The following is a 13896-nucleotide window of genomic DNA, read 5'->3' as shown; positions in this document are numbered from 1 at the left end:
AAATCCCCAAATCCACACAAGTGCCAGCGCAGGAGAACAATAACAACATCTCCCATAACGCGTGCAGAGTTTACTGTAGGCTAAGTGAGGAGAGAGGAGAGAGAACGGACGGGAAGACGCGGAGAGAGCGGTAAGAAGAAGCAAACAGCTGTTTTTATCGCTATTACCGCTACATGTGATTAAACCATGCCTACTCAGACCCCACTGAGCAGAGAGACGCTCCACGCATTTCTGCGGAGATGTTTAAAAGTCAGTGGACAAAGACGAGCCTGCTGCGCTCATACGTGCGCAAACGCTGAAAGACGAGGGGAAACTTCGTCTCTATAACCTGATAACCACTGCCTCCTCTCTTCACTTCTCCCCGCGCTACGTTCAGGAGGTGAATTGAAGCACTTGTTGTCACTCCTGGTTGTCTTAAACCTTTAGTCAAACACACGCACTCTGTACACGCCCACAGTAGGTGACCCGCGCTCAAGCCACGATGAACGGCGCGCGTGCACAGCTCGGTGGACGGTGCACTGCGCGCGCGGACCTCGACCCTGTCCCGGTTTGGGAAATGTGGTCACCCTATATCTACTTATTAAAGAGACTCATCATTTTAACATGGCACATTTAGCTTTTGGCCAAACATATTGTTATTTAACTGTTTGGCCACATTACTGCTGTGTTTTTTTTCTGTGCTGCCAGACAGTTTTTTACATTGCAGTGCAACAAACACATTTAATAAAGAATGGGATTTTAGATCACCCTCTCTGTGTAAAACTATATTACACTGTAAAGACTAATAGTCTTGCTTACTTGAGAAAAACAGACAAAGTAGAGTTACTCTCTATATCCAAAACCATGAGTGAAAACAAGTTGAATAATATAGTTTTTTTTCTTAATTTTTAAAACAATTTATTAGGTATCGGATCGGGACTCGGTATCGGGCAATTCTCAAAATCAAATGACTCGGACTCGGATCGGGGGAAAAAAAACCTGATCGGGACATCCCTAATGCAGACACAGGGGTCTGCATGTGTGCTGTGGGCTGTGTTGTATTTAGATATGTATTAGCTGATTACAACTACTAGATTGGCTTCCTTTTGCACTAACCATACTACAGCTCCAAGAGGATTTTCTCGTGTGTTTGTGTGTAGCAACTTAGCAAGTACAGGATTTTGATTATTTTTGGTGCTGCTAAATGTTGCCCAATATGAACATTCTCTTTATTTAGCTCTGTCTGAGCGCTGTTTAGTCGCTTGATTAGCTTTGCAGATGCAGTAGCCCCTAAGCATGAAGCAGCTAACTATCGACAGAATCGTTAGAAGGTAGTTAGCAGCATTAGCCTGCTTGTCTTGTAAACACTGCAGCCCCAGCGCTGCGGAACAGTGAGAGAACATTTATCACTGGTTAAATCCAGCACAGACTCTGACTTATGTCTGTGTAGAGTATAGTATTTCAACACTTAAGAATTCTCCAGCTTGTTGCTCTGCTCAGCTGAGAGCTGCGCCCATGGGTGCAGCACATAGTATCGAGCTGATATCCGATACTGGTTTAGATATCGGTGCATTCCGACCGAAAGTGTCTTATTACGCAGCATGGAGGCAGTTTTCTGGCTGTACATTATTTTGGGTTTATCTCATCTAAAGCAAAGAATACTGTGGTCCGTTGTCGGTGGCTTGTAATCACATAAAACAATAACATTTAAATGTTTCTAATTACCAAAATGTAGGGCAAATATGAATGTAACATTTTCAGTGCACAACTTAACATGTAGTCTACACCTCGAGCATGTTCTGAAATGCGTGCGATGCTTTGAATTAGTTCAGCAGTTCATATTTCAGACGTAAGATCTCAAGTGCAACGTGTTTATGGATTGATTATAAAAATTAAATCACAAATATTTATTTGATATGGCCTCACTGACTATTGAATTTATTGCTAAAGCACTTTTGTCAGCTGTAGCCGTCTTTATAAATGTGCAATAAAGATACATTTTAATAGACAAAAAATGCAACTAAAATTTAAATTCAATATTTGCATTTTGCATTTACGAACACTGTGACGTCACATGCATACCCTCTATAGACCGTGGTAAATGGGCCAGGAGAGGGTGGGGGACACGAGTTATATATTACCAGGGTGTTGATGCAGCAATGTTCCACTGGCGGCGATAATCATATTACTAATTATGTAATGAAACAATGTAGCGGCGACATGGAGTGACCTTTAGACAACTTTACGGGAAACTTTCAAGGAGTCTCTTAAAGCTCTACTCAGTCTGAAGATTGCATTTATGTACTTCCAGGAATTACGACCAAATACTATTTTGTAAACAAACTTGGGGAAACCGTATGTTGTGTACCAACAGCAAACACAAATAGCTTCGCGAGGTCAAGTTCAAAACCAAAATAACTCCGCGTACGGCCTGTTGCTGTCGCCGTATGGAACATGTATGAGAACTCAACACTCATCCAATCATATTGTTTTGGTTTCTTGCAACACAGACGACTACATTAGCTAGTTTTATGATAACAATTACTTTGGCAGACCGTCATTCTGGTGTTTTAAGTATGTTAAAATCAAATCAAATTCAGTTTTGAACAATTGCAATGAACAATTCACAATGCAGTTATTGCTGAAAAGTACAAAATTTACTTTATCTTAGAAAAATTGCCAAACGTGCACGACTACGGACTTGTTGAGATCATCATTCAGCCCTATTGCCAGCTAATTTTAATATTATACTATTAAGATTAATCATGATCAAATTTAAGTTACGATTTCATTGGCTGCGATTACTTAGATAATGTAGTAAACTCCAGCATTAACTTTGGCAGCATATTTCAATTTAGTTTTAGATGAAAATGTTATTTACTTTAAAGCTGGGGTGGCTGACCTTTTGTTGTTTTAAAGGAATATGTTTTTACCACCACAGAGTACGTTGTAAACACAGCAGAAAACTGATCTTGTTGCACGGTCTTCAACTATTTTTTATTGAGCAATAGAAGATGGAAGTAGAAGCCAAGTTAGTGAAATTTAATTTTGGGGGTTGGTGGCCCCCCTTCTTCACTGCTCAAAGCTGTATACAGGCTTGAAACGTGCATATAAACAATTTTCCTGAACAATTCAGCCATGCAGAAGGAATTGTGAGAGGTAGAAAGGAGCTTGAGCCAAATTAAAAAATGTCACAGTATGTGCAGGAAAAATCTGGAACCCCAACTTTATGTCAAGATTTTGTCCAGCCATTCTTTTAAGTTTTAATCCAGCTTTGCCACCAAAAGAGCCATGTAAATTGAGCAGACTAAATCTAATCTAAAAATGTATTGAGTCAACTTTACATTCATTTTATTTTATTCAAACATATCAAATCATGTTGCAGTGCTTCATATTTCTTTCTTCCACTCCCAGTTTGCAAAATGAGGAGAGTGGGAGCAAACTTTCAAAAGTGAACAATCAAGCTCCCGCCCCCTCCCCTGCTGATTGAACCTGACAGGCCGGCTCACGGGAAGCTCGTCTCATTGGTCAAAGTGAGAGCCCCGGGGACTTTATAAAGAATATTGTTATTGAATATTACTTTAAGCCACACCGCGTAGAATTTCGCCCAGTAAAGTCCCTGTAACTTTACTGGGAGTGGGTACGTCTCCAGCTCGTCTCCATGGAGATGTGACGAAAGGCAGTTGAATATGGGATTTAAACAGGTTAGTTTCTCATCCAAATCCATTCGTTTATTACACACTGCAGTACCAGCATTTTCTGTATCATTAGGATCGTGATTTGTTTTGCCGCAACTGTATAGTTCAAAATGTTACGCAGTGTACCTTTAAGACTGTAGTATCTGACTGTCACTTTAAATGAGGCACTATTAAAGCAGTACTAAGTAACTTATTTACCTTAATAAATCCTTTCCGTAGTCCCTGTGGGAATAATACAAATGTTTATGAGATGATTGGAGGGTCTTTCATCTCCCCCTGGTGTCTCTGGACAGAAAACCATGTTTGCAACTTGACTGTCACCGGACCGGAGAAAGCAATACACACTAATGTAATCACGAAGAAGAAGCTAACATGCTAACGGGCAAGGCTAACGTCACTTTAAACAGTATTTACAGCCAAGTTTGAGTGAAAAAAAATATTTCCATTGTATAATTGGTTGCACAGTAACCCTCTGTCCCTTTGCCTTTCCTGTCAGCGTAGTATTTACTCTCCAAGACAATTAAGAAGTTAAAAAATAGTAACTTGCTACTACACCTGCAGTTGCGCTTATGGCCTCTAGGGGGAAGAGTTACTTAGTACTGCTTTAACCTCTTAACCCCCACTTGAGCCAAACACATTTTCTTCAGTTCGGCTTTACTCGGCTTTTTGTCACTTTTTTGTAACTTTGTCACTTTGCCTTAAGTTTTTGATTGTGTTGTTGTTTGTTTTTTTGTTGTTTTTTCATTACTTTTTTGCTGCTTTTTCGTTGCATTTCTGTATATCCTAAAAAAAACTAAAATAAAATTGATCCTGAAGCATCATAGGAACCACCAGGATGGAAACCGAAGGCACTGTGATAACCACCGGTACAGCCGCTGGTCACTGAAAGGTCAAATACGCACGAATATCAACTTTTGTTTTTACATAAAAAGATGGAAAGTGCACCGTTAAGTGAAGTTAGTGCTGCTTTGGTAAACACTCAACATATAATAAAACATTTTATACACTATTACAAACCACTCTTTATAATTTAAAAGCACCAAAGTAGCAAAGTGTGCCATCCCTTTGTCTGGTTCAGGTTAGGCACAATCAGGAATAGTTGAAATTAGGAAAACATTAGTGCATGTTATCTGGTGTTTTCCGAGAAAGAAAATTGAAAAGAAATTGTACCTCATTTTGGCTTCAACTTTAGATCTCAACTTTCTCTTACTGTGTTTGAAAAGCTTCTGTCTTGTGTAAGTTTAGCAGTTTACATCGAAATGTCCCAACTCTTGGACATATTTATTCTAAACTGAATTTACGTCATTCCAAAGCTGATCAGAAAAGAGCAAGTCTTTCCAAAACTGTAGATCCTCAGATTGGATCGGTTTTAAGTGGCTGTCACATTGATCAAGTCCCTAATAAGGATCACGCCGCTGATTGTCTCGCACTTTTTTTTTTGTCTTCAGCTAAAACAGCCCCGCTCTTGCTGCTGCTGCTGTGGCGGTGGCATCGCTATGGCAACAGCTCCAAAGGCAGGGGTCTGATTGGCTGCTGTGGAATTCTCCCATCGTCACACGTACAGATCGGCGAGGATGAGTCACAAGATGCATCTGGGTTTGTGCCATAGACAAATGCAATGCAGCAGCTCACTTTTGGGAATGAGGATGACGTTACGGCTGCAGCTAATGAATCTTAGCACTCGAATAACCGGCAATTACTTTAATTATCGCGCAGTCAGTTTTGTCATGCCTTTTATCATCTTTTCAGCAGACACAAAATCACAAAATGTATCATTGTTTTTCCTAAGGTATGCTGATTTTAGGGGATTTTGATTGGCCAATGCCGACATGCACCGCCGATTTTTAATAGTCTTGTCAATAATCCTGTGTATGGTGCTTCTAGACGTGTCAAAGTTGAACTGTGACAGCAGGGGGCGCTGCATATTCATGTTTAATAGCTAGGACAAGAATGTGTGCATTTCATACTTTATTTGTATATTGTGACTAATAGAGATGTACCGATCCGATATTCAGTATCGGTATCGGTAGCCGTTCAGGCTTTTTTAGAGTATCGGATTGGATCGGATTTGATGACAGGACGGGTCCGATGCAAGACGGCCGTGAATCTGCGTCCCTGAATCTGCAGGTTTACCGCACCGCCGCACTTCGAGGGTTTATCACAGCACAGCGGTAAACCTGCAGATGGAGCCGCTGCAGATCCAGGACCGCAGATTCACGGCCTTCATGCTATCGCTAAGCTAGGACACTGAATTGATTTATTTGATTTGATTTATTCTTATTATTGTGTCTTTCACATAAGTGCTCAGCTCTCGTGGGCTTACAAGACACATTTCAAAACAGAATTCAAACACCTGCTTCTGAAAAACTTTCTAATTTAACCTCTTCACTCCCGCCTGAACATTTTCTCCAGTTCAGCTTTACCCAAATCCTGTAGGCCAGTGTAACGCCTCATTTGAAAGCTAAGACCTACAAAACTCCTCAAAATGGATCTTTTTCTTCATGTCATCAAATTTTTTTCCATCTTTTTTGGGGGGGGTATTCAACTCATTTTGTAACTTTTTTGTCATTTTTTTAAATACATTTTTTGTCATTTTTTGGTAATTTTTTGTCACATCTTCATCATTGTTTTCGTCTCAGTTTTGTTGCTATTTTCACACCTTTTTCCAGAAGCTTTTGGATTGGGGTAAAGCCAAACTGGAGAAAATGTGTTCGGTTCAGGTGGGAGTTAAGGGGTTAAAATTCAAAGCTAAAGCCAAAACGTCTTCCATTGTTTATGAAAAAAATACAACTGGTAAAACTAGTGGTAAAACTGGTAATATCCATAGGCAATAATATATAATGATATACATTATATAAAAATCTAATAATACAAAAAGACTGTATCGGATCGTATCGGCCAGATGAAGTGTCAATAATATGGGATCGGATCGGGAGCCCAAAAAAGCGGATCGGTGCATCCCTAGTGACTAATGGACTATCACCACAGGGCAACATAAATTATTGCAAACATTACGGCACAAACTGAGGAAACATTCTCGATTATGAAACGATTAGGTGAAAGACGTTCAGGTTGAGCTCGAGTTGGGTGATTCATTGAAATTTCCTAGAAATTGCAATCTCCAATTCAATTTCAATGATCGTCATGGGACTTCTTAACATGTTTACAGCAGATTCTTTGGCAGCAACGGCACCAACTTTTGGAGTGTGGATGACACGCTGGAGGATCGTTTTGTGCGAGAGGGAAGCATTTGTTTTGTTTTTTTATTAGAGTTGAGATTTATATCAAAGTTTAAATATTTGTTCCGTGAATCAGCTGTATTTGTTTTTAATATGAACATAAACAATGGAGATATATCAATATGAAACAGAATAAAGATGTGTTGTTGGTAAATTGTCCAGCTCTACGCCGAGGTGAGATTGCACATGCTAATTAGGACTGTTGACGCCAAATAGAGGTGAATATGCTTTATTCGTGTAACTCCATGTGCAGGTAATTGGTAACTGCTTATGAAATGAAGAACTGAATTCCACTCTGGGTCTTTACTTTGTTTCTTTCCTTTTGGCCCAGCGGTGTGTGTTTCGAGCGTGGGCTGTGAAGTGTCAGCCCCTGATTCAGGGATACTGATAGCATCCTCAGAGAACATTAAGCGAAGTAAATATATCAACAGCCCGGTTCGGTATGTACTTTTCAACAGCTTGTACTCTGATGTATGTGGGAGTTTGGACGCTGACACATCCGACACCTGCCCACATGTTCAGCCGGGCCAGCTCTTCGATCGCACACGCACAAGGAGCGCCCGTTTGCAACAACATCGAGTCAAAAGGATTCTTTTTCGTCACGCAAATGTAAAACTGAAACCTTATCTTTTATTAGCTACAGTCAATGTAAAAGCTTTGCAAAGTGACATAATAACTGTGCTAATTAAGTACTAGAGAACGATGAGTCATATGTACTTTAGACATGATGAAACAGTGTTCATCGACAAATTCCACACTGTACAGTTTACAGTTATATGATAGCACTGCCAACCTACATTTGATAGATTATACGCCCGCCGTACAGCTGTATGCTACGGTTGGTATTCAGAGCATGGCAGAGCTCCAGACGTGTTAGCAGAAGCTCATTTATCACTCTTGCATAACTTTGGTTTTGCATGTATGGATGTACTTTATTCAGCAGACAGGCCGCGTATAGAGAAACTGTGTCAGTAATGAACAGCTATATGCGGGTCACACTGATCTGTGTTTAAAGCAGTACTAAGTAACTCTTGCCCCTAGAGGCCATAAGCGCAACTGCAGGTGTCGTAGCAAGTTACGATTTTTTAACTTATTAATTGTCTTGGAGAGTAAATACTACGCTGACAGGAAAGGCGAAGGGAGAGAGGGTTATTGTGCATCCAATTATACAATGGAAATAATTTTTGTCACTCAAACTTGGCTGTAAATCCTGTTTAAGTGGTGCTAGCCCACAGTTAGCTTTGCCCGTTAGCATGTTAGCTTCTTCTTCTTCGTGATTTCATTAGTGTGTATTGGTGGCTCTGGCCCGGTGGCAGTCAAGTTGCAAACATGGTTTTCTGTCCAGAGACACCAGGGGGAGATGAAAGACCCTCCAATCATCCAATAAACACTTGTATCACCCCCACAGGGACTACGGAAAGGATTTATTATGGTAAACACGTTACTTAGTACTGCTTTAAGGCAGGTGAATGGGGGGACAATTCAATGTATTGTACAATTTTAAACTTTTGGTCCTCCTTACTGATTACTGGGAAAATGTACTGATGTTGTGTGTCATTTTCAAGTAACAAAAACGCATGTTATGAATAAAAAGGGAAAAAATGTCAATATTTGCATCGACGAAAGCTATTTTAAGTAAGTAATATAATTTGTTGTCCTCCTTCCGGGATCTCAGCAACTAATCAGTCTAGTTTCCTCCCGCGTTGACCAATGAGACGAGCTTTTCCTGTGAACCAGCTTGTCAGGTCCAATCAGGACAGGAGGAGCTTGATCATTTACCTTTGATAATTCTGTTATTGCTCTCCTCGTTTTGCAAACAAAGAAGGGTTTTCTGATTAAAGAGGGGAGGGATTTGATTGTTTACTTTCAAATTTCACTCTCTCTCCTCAATTTACAAACTTACAGACTGTCACTTTAACATTTTTAGAGGGGTTTTGTTTTTAATAAGCTATTTATAAGTGAATAATTTAGTAGAAAGGTGGTCAATATTTTAGGCAGGAATTAGATATTTAAAAAAAAATAAGTTGACCATAATATTATTCCATCCAAGTCTGTAGAAGCGATTAAAGTGGAGATGTTGTTGCAAGAGTGTAAAGAAAACCTCATTTTGAGAAAACGGGCCCAAAAGTTTTGAAACTTTTGAAAAGTATGTATCTCCAGTTTTTTGCCGCAGCCGTCTCCCAGATAAGAAAAAAACATATTTGGATTACAGCAGCATCTCAGTCGCCTTTTATGCTACAATGTGGATACCAAACATGTCAGTATTTGTGAATGAATGCGTGTGGGAAATCGTCTGGCTGGCGCGATGATGTAGTTATTTCCTGGTGTCTTCGGGCTCACTAGCAACAAAACGTCATAAAATCAGCAGCGGGGACAAAACGAGTGGGAAAAAAAGTTTTCACCTGCCGGTTGCCGTGTCCCTCAAAGAATCTAGTTCAGTGAATTCATTAGAAATCATTCACTTTAACTGAAACGAAAATCCCTAAAAATATTGCGATATAGATTTCTGTCAATATCTCTCGCCCCTGGTGTGAACATACAGCAGCATATAATGCCTGGCTAACGGGATTATGTGTGAGCAGGTGATAATCCCAAGTGGGCCCGAGGTTACATCACAGTTCTTTTCTTACACGGTCCTCATTAGTGTGGGCTTCAGGAATCTCTGAAACAACTTTACTTCCTCTCCTCAGCCTCCCTCACTTATGTAAGAGCAAAGGAGGATTCCGTTTCCACCATGCATCACTCAGCAGGGCCGAGGACAAATTTACACTCTAAAGGAGCAGATAGTATATCTATATATTACATTGGGGCTTTAAGAAAAATGGCAGACGCTTTGTTGTTATGCAACATTTTGAGCAGTGTGCTAGTAGAGCTCCCTGTGCCCCGTCGTTTTATTTGTGGCTTCTTGCAACACAGCTATTGCACATTTGGACATTCATGAGTTGCTTTATTTAAAAGGTGCTTGCCAACAAAGTGTTTAAAGAAAGGTTTCAGTTCAGTATTTGTAAATGGGATTTTTAAATGGAATCTAAGCTCCTGGCCCCATGTGAGTGTGACATCACCACATTTTTCAGCGTGAAAACAACAAATGGAGAGATGCCCCCCACGTGCTGCTGGCACTCTCAAAATGCCACATTCTAGCATTCAGCTTCCAAACGGAACCACTGTACTGGTTTTGTTCATTATTTGACGTCATTTGTTCGTAGATTTGGCTCACCAGCTGAACACAGGGAGATGAGTCAAGCTGAAACTTTTCAGAGAGCACAAATATATTTCTAAATTGTGTTTTTTAAAGCTTTTACATCCATTTTTTCCCATTCTCACAACTCCCACAATCAATTCCAAACGCCGCAGTTCTTCATGTGCATTCATTTATATGCACAGTTAATAACTTTCAGACTTCAGATTGGGGCCATATCTGCGTGTACCTGTTCGTTGATGGAGCTGTAGTCGTTGGTGGTGGACACGTCGTCCTCCTCTGAGTCGAACAGTCCCTCCTGATTGTCCAGCAGCTCTGCCAGCACTCTGCTCACACTCTCCTGCTCTCGGACGTCCTCTGCATCGGTGGACAGACTGACAGGACAGGACTACATCACACACTGAGCATAAGAAACAGCTGCCTGCCTAGAGTGTTCTAGGTACATGTTGCTGCACATTATGAGGGGAAATAACAGGATATCCATTATATATTGAGTTGCTTATCCCAAAAGTCTCTAAAATACAATATATGGCCAAAAGTATATATATAATATATAGCTCTCAATGGCAATCAGTGTAGTATTGTGCAAGTTCAGAGATCAAACATGGACTCACAACAGTGTAGTGCCGCTTAACCACCGCCTTAAACCAAGCACATTTTCTCCAGTTCGGCTTCATCCCAAATCTAAAAACTCCAACGCAAGATTGTTGTTACTTTTTCGTCGTATTTTTTGTGCTTTTATGTCACGTTTTTATTGCGTTTTTGTCGCCTGTTTTTCTGTGTTTTGTTTCTTGTTTTCGTAGCATTTTTGTCGCTTTTTATCACATTTTTGACACATTTTTGTTCCTTTTTCATCACTTTTTGTTGCCCGTTTTGCTGCGTTTTTGTCCCTTGTCTTTGTAGCTCTTTTGAAACTCTTTTTGCTGCGTTTTCATTCACATTTATATCTTGCGTTTCTCTCTATTTTGACGTTTCCCTTTTAAAGAAGCTTTTAGATTTTTTGATTTAGGTCAAATCAAAAAGAAAATGTGCTTGGTTAAGACGGGGGGGTTAAGAGGTTAAACTAGTGAAGATGTAGAAGAGCAGAGCAGCGTGCACTCACTGGAAGATGTCCGGTCCAAAGACGGCAGCCAGCGCCCCCACGTTCCAGCTGTCCTGTTGCAGTGAGGCCACGCTGGACAGGAACCTGCAGAGGAACCTGAGCAGGCTGTAGTTCACCTGGGGCAGCTGCTGCAGACAGGACCTCAGCCGTCGGCACTGCTCCTCCTCACCGCCGGAGTCTGGCAACCGCAAACAATCAAGAGACTTGCGTTACTACTTTTTTTTGTCCCTGTTTGCTTTCTTGAAGTGAGAGGTTAGACGAGTTTCGGAGGGGGTGTGGGCCTGGGCAGATCTTTGTTTATCTCCCTTGTAACTGCTTCTGCTGCTGTGTGAGCGAGTGAAGAGGATCCATGGATGTATTTATGAAGACCTGGAAAGGGTCCCGCCCCTATTGTTGTGGGGGTTTTTTCACATAAAAAGTTCCATAACACACCTTTAAAGAGACAGCCAATTCCCAAGCAAATGATCAAAGTTCCTCCCCCCTCTTCTCCTGATTGGACATGAAATTGCCTCATTGGTCCATGTGTAAACCTGCCAGACTGTGACTTACTTAACATCAAAATGCAAACACACGTCCACATTCTAGTAAATTCTACAGGTGGCAACAAAATAATCACATTTTATGCTTTTTTAATTCCATTGCTAATGCCCATATCCTATATTTTAATACCATAATTGCAACAACAACATATTCTATTTCTTAATATTTGCAAACATTCCATCAATCAGAGGAGTGAGGGGAATTTTTGATATTGAAAAGCAAATTGGAAAACAAGAAACTTTTCAACAAAAAAAATGTGGACAATTTCTGCCAAAACTGCAGAAGTTTGTTTTTCAACGAACTTATGCAAATACAATATTTGAGCAATGACATCGTTTATGCCCCAAAATCTGATTTAATGCCAGTTTGAGTGACTTTTTCAATACTTTTTAATGCCCCAGAGAAACCCTGAAATGTGCAATGCATGTAGACTTACAGATAAGCAATAAGACTTTAGCCACAGACTGTAGAATAGCAATAGACTAAGTGAGGGTGGCTTCCCTCATAGCGTTCAGTGTGGGCTAACTGAAGCTCAGTCATGCTAGCAATTTGGCTGGATTTTTGAAGCCAGTCCCTATATTTAGAATAGTGACTTTAAAGAGGGGCAAAAAAGTTGAATGGAAAGTCCATCACAGCGAGGAACTTCCAGAGCCTGCCCCCAGTTCCTATTAGGCTTCAGCAGCTAATAATACTGCTACGCCCAAGTTCTTCCACATTTATGTTTTTAGATTAACTCCGCGATCGCCGAGCAGTGCAGATGCAGTAACAGTGGAATCATGTTGTACAAAGGAATGGGGGGCAGTCTATGCATATAATGTATCTATGACAGGATCTGGCTACACTTCAAGACTGGCCTTATTAAAAGGAATAGGCCACAGTTTTTCCATACTGAGATATGTTCTTACCTGAGCTTAGACGAGTTGTTGCGTACCTGTGACCAAGCTCTTTCACGTTTCCCCTATTTAAATACGGTGGAAGAGTTTGGTCGCTTCTAACTTCACCCCTGTTTGGCCCCCAGGAGGAGAGGCTAAATGCTAACAACATCTTCAGCCTTTTTGCGTGACTGAGCGCACGCATAAAGACCAGACAGGTACGCATCAACTCGTCTAAGCTCAGGTAAGAACATATATGGAAAAACGGTGGCCTATTCCTTTAACATCCACTGACATAAAGTATCCACCTGAAAATTTGATTCCTCCAAGTAATACATGAAACCGTAGTTTAGTCACTTCAGCCGTATACGTTAAAGCAGTACTAAGTAACTCTTCCCCCTAGAGGCCATAAGCGCAACAGCGAAGGGCGAAGGGAGAGAGGGTTACTGTGCATCCAATTATATAATGGAAATATTTTTTTTCCCTCAAACTTGGCTGTAAATACTGTTTAAAGTGACGCTAGCCCGCAGTTAGCTTTGCCCGTTAGCATGTTAGCTTCTTCTTCGTGATTCCATTAGTGTGTATTGCTTTCTCCAGACCGGTGGCAGTGAAGTTGCAAACATAGCTTTCTGTCCAGAGACACCAAGGGGAGATGAAAGACCCTCCAATCATCCCATAAACACTTGTATTACCCCCACAGGGACTACGAAAAGGATTTATTAAGGTAAACACGTTACTTAGTACTGCTTTAATTGTGTGTTAACCTGAACGTTATGAAACATGCTCGTAAACTTGGTTTGGACTGTGTCGAGGTTGTTATGGGATGAGTTGGGATTATAGTTAACAGTTAAAACTTAACTAGGGCACTTTGCCACAGTTTCCTTTTCACAGCGCGCTAGTAGCACTTTTACAACATGCTACCGGGGTCATTATGCACTTATATCGTAAAAACGTAAACTTTATGTCGCTGAACTCCATGCACTTGCCATTTTTGCCAAGTTATCGTACTTTGTAGAGTCAACAATGATAAGATTACGGGCCACGGCATTTCGAAAGTCACGTAGGGTTTATAAATAGAGCTATTGCTAATGAGATGAGAGAACACAATGGACGCGCTGTGATGTGACACAGTTGTGCACGGCTGCAATCTCAATGAGCGGAGAATGGGAGAGGATTAGGACAGTGACGGGAAAACAGAAGCAAAAGAGCCAGAGAAGGGCCGAGGATTAATCTGACGTGAACCCTCCTCGTGTCTCACTTTGCCCCG

At 40.8% G+C, this 13896-nt stretch overlaps 1 protein-coding gene across 3 annotated transcripts in view; it reads right to left on the bottom strand.

Moving 5' to 3' along the window:
- The window catches only part of fam13b (family with sequence similarity 13 member B), a 73147-nt gene that overhangs the window by 35830 nt on the left and 23421 nt on the right, over positions 1-13896 (bottom strand). For all 3 annotated transcript variants that reach the window (XM_079557248.1, XM_079557250.1, XM_079557249.1), the window contains exons 5-6: positions 11218-11395; positions 10345-10489 (exon numbers count right to left, since the gene is read on the bottom strand). In XM_079557248.1, coding sequence (XP_079413374.1) covers positions 10345-10489; positions 11218-11395 — 323 coding nt within the window. The remainder of the gene's footprint in view (positions 1-10344; positions 10490-11217; positions 11396-13896) is intronic.

Source organism: Gobius niger (assembly GCF_951799975.1).
Source record: "Gobius niger genome assembly, chromosome: 5".
Classification (NCBI taxonomy): Eukaryota; Metazoa; Chordata; class Actinopteri; order Gobiiformes; family Gobiidae; genus Gobius; species Gobius niger.
The sequence above is the reverse complement of the archived record's forward strand: the minus strand, read 5'-3'. Positions and strand labels throughout refer to the sequence as shown.